An 8,490-nucleotide genomic window follows, 5' to 3' on the forward strand; every position below is an offset into this window, starting at 1 on the left:
GTTTCTCCTCCACGTCTTTTGAATAAATGAATCTTTTACGAAGGAGAACATGCTCAGGCACACTGCCTCATCTTCCATCACTTCTCTCTCTCTCTCTCTCTCACACTCTCTCACTGGTCATCTTTGAATGAAGTCGATTTGGGTTTTTTCCCACCAAGGTGTTGGTAGAATCAGGTTCTTTGATTTTAAGCTAAAGGGCAAGGTTGTACAGACAACATTTAGACAAATCTCCACATTCCACCAAACTACTATTTCATGCATCTTTACTGGACAGAACCTCCCATTGCTTGATACCCTGAATCTAAGTAATTTTCTTTCTGAGCAGCTTGAGGGACCCAGAAGTTCTCATTTTTACAAGTACGGTGCAGAGACTCCATAGGAAGCATCGTTTCCACACTGGCCCTGTCTCCTCTTCTGCTTGCTGTCACCCTTGTGTCCTGAGATGTGGTGCAACCCCTCTCCTCGCTGGGAAGACAGGCTCCCCCTGTTGCATGGGAGAAAGGGGATGTCGGTGGAAGAGAGAAAGCAAAGACACAGACCTAAGTGTGGGGGAGCTCCTCAAGAGAAGAGTGCATCTGTGAGGGTGGCCCGCTGACTCTCCCTCCCAGCAGTCTTGCCTTGAATCAATTTCTGAAATCTGGGGATGTGTGAGTCCTGGCTTATTTCTCAATTCAACCCATTCATACTGTAATTAGGGATAATTCCTTAAAAAACCGCTAAATTATTCATTAGAGACTTAAGTTTCTAGTACAGCTGTAACTTTGCATATTTTTAAAATGCTTAGATTTACTTTTCAATGAGAAAAACGCTGTCTTCTCTGTGTCTGCTCTGCTCCACTTTGCTGAAGGAACCATGGATCCGGAGCCAAGGAAAGAGGGAAAATTCCACAACACTCTGTAAAGAGCCAGGGCTTACATACACACCACTTCCAGTGGGATAACGGGGCTCACACTTGCTGCCCCACCCCTGCCCCCTGCCCCTCTCCATCTTCTTCTGTGGTGTGGCCACACTCAGCCACGTGTGATGACCAGACACATTTCTCATGTGTTTGTCTCTTGGCACATTCTATGCCCTTTGTTTGGAATCCCATTCCCCTCTCTCACCCTATTCAAGTTCTGCTAAGTCTTGGAGCTGTGTTTCAGGTGCCATCACCGCCCCTCCGGGGGTGGGCCCTCTCCTGATGATCCCCATCCTAAGACTCTCCTCAAAGGTTTACAGAGAGCATAAAAGATCCATGTTGTGTGATATCATCTTCCGACTTGCCTGTTCCCCACTGGAGCATGACCTCCTTCCCAGCACCCTGCATGGCTGGCAGGAGCGTGGTCCAGGGCATGAAGCAAGAGTATGACATTAACCATTAGTTTCCAGGATGAAAAGTAGCCAATGTGCTTTTTTCAGATTTGCATATGATGGCAGAGCATCCCTAGTACCTTCAATATAAGTGAGTCTAATATAGATCAAGATGAAGTTAGGTCCTTTATAATATTTATTAGGCTTCAGATGACTTATCGAAATTCACAGCTATGCTAATATTACATGAGACCCTGTTGCTGTGCAGTCAGCTACCCAACAACACATCGGGCTGTGAGATATTAACATGAGTCTCCAAGGCCACCCAACACCGCCATCCCTGCCTGGTTCTACATCTAATCCAGTTCGACAAACGGCGTGATTAGTCACAGCTGCTATCTATGTCTTAACTTTGGCGCTCATGGCCCATACTGACCTTGTCCTGCATACAAAACATGACTCCAAAAGTGATTATTACACAAAATTACTACCCACCCAAGAAAGGAAAGTGAGCTTCACTCACTAAACCTATTTAAAATGAGGGGATTTGACTCATTCTTCCGGTTCTTTTGGAGCTCTGATGGTGCTCCTTTGATTGATTGAAATCAGATCAATAAAACATATCTATGATATAACGCCATTTACTTACGAACAGAACAATGTGCAACAAGATTGATCAACCTAAAAAATCAACTATACGACATATTTATACGTGATATATTAATATAAGATATGCAATATTTTATATTTTAAATGTATAACTATATAATAAAAATAAATGTGATATCTAAATTTATTGATCCATAATAGGATATAAAATTTAATAGCAATTTTTGAGAGAGAGAGGGAGATATCCTGAGTGGGTGAGCAGGTGGTGGGGTGGGAGAGGGGCAGAGAGAGGGAGAATCCTAAGCAGTTGCTGCGCCCAGCAGGGAGTCTGACCTAGTGCTTGATCTTATGACCCCAAGATCATGAACTGAGCTGAAATCCAGAGCCCGCTGCTCAAGCAGCTGGGCTGCCCAAGCTCCCCTTTCATGATTACTTTTACCAGTATTCTGAAACTTGACCTGGAACATGGTTCAATGCATTTTTATTTTCTTAACTCTGGTGAACCTACAACGACGTGTTTTCTTTGTTAGCTGACCTGGAGCTGACTTTGCCTTCTGCAATTACGAGCTCTCTTCCCTGCTTCTGGTAACCAACAGTTACCAACTGTTAAGCAGTTGGTAACCCACAAGCCACCCCCTCAATACCTTGTTTGTACACAGGGCATTTAACACCTGCTTTCCACAACAGTAGTTCCTAAAAATTCTGAAATGTATTTAAAAAATCAAAATCGTCACAAAGTTTGGAAATTCCCATCTCAAACACATGCATTTAACTATTATTAAACTACCTATAGGAACAGACACATTTTTCCTCCAAAAGACGAGTAAAAGTGTAAGTCCTATATTCTTATGGGTTATAAGTTCAAAACAACAACAGGGAAAAATAGAAGCAGAGATTTTGCAGATAGTGGACCAGGTCAGAGTGATTATTCTATTAACAACCCTGTTAGTGAGAAATATTATTTTTTTTTTGTCCTTGAAAATAGAGTAATCAAAAGTCAAAGGTAAAATAAACATAAATCTGCTTTGAAGAAAGTATGAGGTTTTGGCCACACAATAAACCATATCCATGCAAGAGAAAATCTGTTAGTTGCCACTAGCGTCCTTCACTATATATTTAGCATGTTCATAGTAAAGGTTTTCTTTTTTTTTTTTTTAAGATTTATTTATTTATTTACCTATTTGACAGCGAGAGACACAGTGAGAGAGGGAGCACAAGCAGGGGCAGTGGGAGAGGGAGAATGTGCTTCCTGAGGAGCAGGGAGCCCAATGTAGGGCTCAAGCACAGGACGCTGGGATCATGACCTGAGCCAAAGGCAGACTCTTGACCACTGAGCCTCCCAGGTGCCCCCACAGGAAGGGTTTTCTAAGAAGAGGAGCAGGTATACTGAGAAATGTCTCTGTGAAACTCAAGGATGGTACGTGAGCCAGCTGAAGTCATGGAGTTCTTATGTGATACGTGTAATCTGATCATCCTGTATGGTCATTGAGTTAAATAGGAAACAGGACCATCTTAGCCTAAAATGCTTATAAATGTATGCATGATATGTATTCAGATTTTAATGACTCAGTAATGCACCACTACAAGGACAGAAGGTAAGTTTCAGTCAAGAACCATCAAAGCCTGTGACAAACACGAATAGTTGAGCTGCTCTAAACAAGGTCTCTAGCAAACTAGAACATGTAAGGTAGACAGAGGGAGAAGGAAATAAATACATGTCCTAAACCAGCACGGTGTTATCCACAGGAACACGTCCTTGTTACTGAATTTTACAGACGCACGTTGAGAAAAGCTTGGTAGGTAGGAGATTACAAGAAGATAATGTAATTCTGAAGTCATAAAATATTCCATAATGGAAAACGTTGCAAGATCATCTTGGCATGGACAAGGCTCGCTTTTATACTATGATCTATGTTAAGGTGATTTTAAAAATCAATTTAAAAATTCATAAGACGATTTTATTCTCCTGTTGCTACATAGGTTTATTATACAATCTTTCATCCAGAGATTATTTCCTGAGAGTCTGTTCCAGGACAAATGTTCTTTCAGGCCACTAGGCTCCAAAGATAGAACAAAATCCATCTTCCAAACAGTATATTTTTATAGGCCCTTCCCAATATCACCCCCAGCATGCAGGCAAAACTCACAAACGTCTTGCAGGTGCCCCGTCCTGCAGACCAGGGAGCTTGGCCACATGAGCCCTACCCCACACGAGGAATGTGCGGGCAATGACCTGTCTGGTCCATGAATACTCCTTTTAAGAGCAGAAGACTCAGCCCGAGCCTAAAAACTGGGCACTGAGAACCAGGATTCTATCAAAATCCCCTCAGCTGTACCTTCATCTTAAAAACAGATTCCACAGTCTAAAAACATGACGAATGAGCCACTCAACACCTGATTTCTTTATAAAAAGGAATCATGCTCATGAAAAAAAGTTACATGAAATAATCATTTCACTAAAATGACAAATATAGTTTTCATATCTAAAACTAGCTTATGACTAAAGCAGAAACAAAAAATAATATGTATCGGGGCACCAACCTGGTATCAGCTGAGGAGTTAACAGCCCCGTGGGAAGAGGCCAGGAGGCAGGAGCTGGTCTGGACAGAGACAGGGCGACTTGGTTTGCCAACAGATGAGGCTTTTCATGCCCACGGAACAACCTTGACTCCTCAGGATATATCCACGTTGAGTCCAGAGCAAAGGAATTATTAAAAAAGATCTGTCCAAAAATAAAGCGAGGATAACACATAAGACAAGACACGTAATAAAAGCTAAGCCCTGCTATAAAATAGTTCTCTTTCTGACATTGATCAAATACTGGGGATGCTGTAAGTGGGACCCTCAAAGGCATCATCCTAAACCCTAAAGATCCATGGTGCCAACACCAGTCACCTTCTAGATGAAGTCTCCTGGGCCGGTCTTCTACCACTGATGTGCCTAACTGAGCCTAGCAGCCAGTCTACAAACGGAAGAATCCCTCAGTGAGGTAAATAGCGTGCTGTAGGAAAGTCACCATATTACTTGCCTTTAGTTTTCAAGTAAACACAGTGTGGCCCTTAAATTTGAATCCAAAAGCTAAGATAAATCATCAGAAAGATGAACACTTAAAGCAGTAACCACAAGAAAAACCTCATAAAATCCTCATAAAATTGATACTTAAATTATACAATGTTTAAGACTAGATTTTGATCAATGCTTACAGATCTAAAAACTGAAAAAAAATTTTCAAGTGGATTCTGATTCAGAAGTAGAAACTTTATATGGCTCCATGGAATCCAAATTTTTCAGTTAAAACAAAAGAACCCCCCCCCACACCTCTGCTGGTGTTTTTGAACAGACTGACCTTATTCTGAAAAGATTTATCTCTAGACCTAGATATTGCAATTAGAAAACACACAATGTTTGCTGCTGTTATGGAAATGCCCAACAAATTAATAATCAATGGTCCATTCATCTAATTAAACTACTTGCATTTTACCTTACAACTGGGCATCCTTTTGTCTAGCCAACTTTTCCCAACAGGGGGTGGAAGAACAGATGGGCAGATGTGTGGGAAAACGGGCACCAGCTCCACAGTGGAAGAGGGAGAGAGTCCAATGGATGGAGAATGGCCACTGCACAGCCACTGAAACCCAAGAAAACACAAGGGAGTGCTCATTAGCATAAACATATCAACTACTTTGTACCACAAGATATTGGGATAGCTGCTTTAAGAAAATAATTTTAAAATGTATGTATTCGATTAGGAGAGAAATTCCTCCTTTCAACAGTGAAGAAAAACCATAAATATTCACAAATTTTAAAAATGTATAAAATTTTCATATTAGAATCATCACAAAGCATCACCAACATTGCATTCTTCGATACTAGGAAAGAATTTCTAAGCACGAAGCCATAAGAATATGGTAAGAAATGGGTTTCTACCCTGAGATAATGAGAAACCACAATGGAGAGATGAAATGCTGGGTATTCCTTCTATAATTCTTGAATTCTTTTCACAAGCAAGTAGGAAGCTCTATTTTATGATAATGCTTTCAACACAAATTCTTATATTAATTACACTTATCATTTAAAAACTAACACAGCTAATAGTTTCAAAATAAAATTAGCTCAGGGGTTAGGATTCAAAGTTTCCCAAGATCACAAATGCAAATACACTCCAAGGCAAAGAAAATGTAAGTGAGCTTATCAGACAACTGAAGACCCAACGCACAGAACAGAACAGCAACATTGAAGGGGGGCAGACAATTTAGGAGACAGTCTCTCTAATTTAAATAACTGAGTCGTCATCAGTGGAGAACTAATAAGATTATTGTTTGGTGGTATGGAACACTTTGATATCTATTTGTTTTAAAATCGTAAAAGCTTCTTTGATCTTCCTGTTAATGTGAAAATATTCTTCCGGTTCTTAATATTGTTATTGAATAGAAAATATGTAGCACAAAATATTGAAGAGATAAGGTTTTTTTAGATTTTCTGTTTAAATTCACACACACACACACACACACACACACGCAGTGCTCTCTACTGAAAAACACTGTAGTTCCTTGACTTTATATACCTCTAGTGGTAGGACGCTGATATGACAACCTTTTCGAAACACGGAAAAAGCGACCGACGTTTATTCAATAAAACCCAATATGAACAGCATCACACATCAAAATGTGATATCCGGCACCTTATATGTGATCTATCGTTAAGTCTGAAAACCAATTTAGGAGGAGTTTAACAACATCTTTTTGAAAAGCTCACAAGATAATATTGGAATTAAATTAATTAAATGATGTATTCTAACACACCACTCATTTGAATATGCTAATGAGGACAATCTTTGGAATAAAATACATGTTATTCCCTGATTTAAATGCATCTGCATAGTTAGACAGCAAACAATGGGTCTTGCCAAAACCAGCCTGCCCTGCTCTGTTGCACCATTAATCAAAGGTACAGTCACTTTTTCTTTTTAATTCCACGTTTTAAACCCCAAACTCTTCCAGAGTGCAATATGGCATTAGCTAATTTAGTGGACTCAGGCTGACCTAGGTGGGAGGGAAAACCGCCCGCAATATTTCTCAGTATTAAAGGCAGGATTTCCTTGCCGGCTTCCATTGGTTTGAATTCTCTTAAGCATTGTGCTGAGTCTATTCTAAAAGAAAAAAAAAGAAAAAAGAAAAAGAAAAAAAGGGGGGGGGAGGCCAGATCAGAATCAGAAATAGCTATTGATTCCCAGCTTGCTTTTCAAGTCTGGCAGAGACTGTAAAAGTATTAACTTCTCGGCGATAAGTCAGCCACAGAACGGGGCTGCAACGAGGGGCTCCAGCGGCCGCTACTTCAGCACCGCGCTCTGGACAGCGACCCCGGCCCGGGCGAAAGTTGCGGCCAGGGCGGTCCCAGCTCTGGCCCTGGGGCGCGGACTCCCCAGCACCCGGCCGGGGGCCTCGAGGACGTGCCGCGAAAACTGCCGAGAGGCAGAGCGGGACGTCGAAGCATGAACTTTGTTGCCGATGCATGGCTGCCAGGCTGCGCCCTGATGGCTCGAGGAGCCGAGCACCACCGCGGGGAGGGCAGGGCGCGAGCCACAGGGCCAGAGCCGCCCGGGGGCCACGAGAGGGCCGCGCCCAGGGGATGGAGCGGGGTGCGGGGGCGGCCGGCGACCCCCGGATCCCGGGGCCGGGGACACGTTACCTGCCCGTGGAGCAAGGGGTAGTGGTGCACGGCGGCGGCGGCGGCGCCGTGGTCTGGCGCAGAGGGCAGCGGCAGCAGCGGCAGCAGGGGCTCGCCGGGGGCTTGCCAGCCGGGCAGCCCCGGGAGCAGCGGGCCGGCGGGGGGCTGCGCCGCGGCGAGCAGCACGGGCGGGGGCGCGACCCCGGCGCCCAGCCGGAGCAGCCCGGCCGAGCCGGGAACCATCCAAACCCAGGGCGGCGGCGGCGGCGGCGGGTCTGCGTTCATCGGCCAGAGGAGAGGCTGCCGCCGCCGGGGCTGCTGCTGCAGCTGCCGCCGCCGCCGCTGGAGCCTGGCGCCCACCAGCATCCTGCATCCCCGCGCGGGCGGCGGCGGCGCGGGCGGCGGGGGCGGCGGGCGCCCGAGGTGCGGGCCGGCGGCGGCGCGGGCTCCGGAGCCAACTCACTTGGTTCCGCGGCGCGGCCGCTCGCTCCGCCCCTGCCCCGCGCGGAGAGCCCCTCCTCCCGCCCGCCGCCCGCCCCTCCGAGCGCGGCCGCCGCGCCGCCGCCGCCGCCGCCTCCCGGGCCAGCCGGGCCCGCGCGCCCCCCGACTCCGGGCGGCTGCTGTCCGCTCCCGCCTCCTCCCGCGGCCGCCGGGCGCCCGCCGCCCCCAGCCCCCGCCCGGACCCCAGAGGCGGCGAGGGCGGGCGGCTCCGGGGCGCGGGCGCGCGGGCCGGGATCCCGCGAATCGCGCCCCCGGCTCCGGGGCCGCGCGGGAGGCCGCTGGCTCGCGCGGACGGTGCGCACGGAGGGGCCGCGAGCTCGGCCGGACCCGGGAGCCGAATGCAAGCGCGGCGGCGAGCGGAGGCCAAGGCGGCGGCGCGGGAGCCGGGCACGTCCTGCCGCCGGGCGGGGCTGGGGGCGCGGG

General features: G+C 46.5%; 1 protein-coding gene across 1 annotated transcript in view; it reads right to left on the bottom strand.

Annotated features, from left to right (window-relative positions):
- Window positions 1-7,932, bottom strand: part of TCERG1L (transcription elongation regulator 1 like) — a 172,398-nt gene extending 164,466 nt beyond the window's left edge. The window contains exons 1-3 of the mRNA XM_046027910.1: window positions 7,588-7,932; window positions 5,381-5,527; window positions 4,441-4,621 (exon numbers count right to left, since the gene is read on the bottom strand). Coding sequence (XP_045883866.1) covers window positions 4,441-4,621; window positions 5,381-5,527; window positions 7,588-7,932 — 673 coding nt within the window. The remainder of the gene's footprint in view (window positions 1-4,440; window positions 4,622-5,380; window positions 5,528-7,587) is intronic.
- Between the last annotated feature and the right edge of the window lie 558 nt (window positions 7,933-8,490).

The sequence above is a fragment of the Meles meles genome, chromosome 13 (assembly GCF_922984935.1).
Source record: "Meles meles chromosome 13, mMelMel3.1 paternal haplotype, whole genome shotgun sequence".
Classification (NCBI taxonomy): Eukaryota; Metazoa; Chordata; class Mammalia; order Carnivora; family Mustelidae; genus Meles; species Meles meles.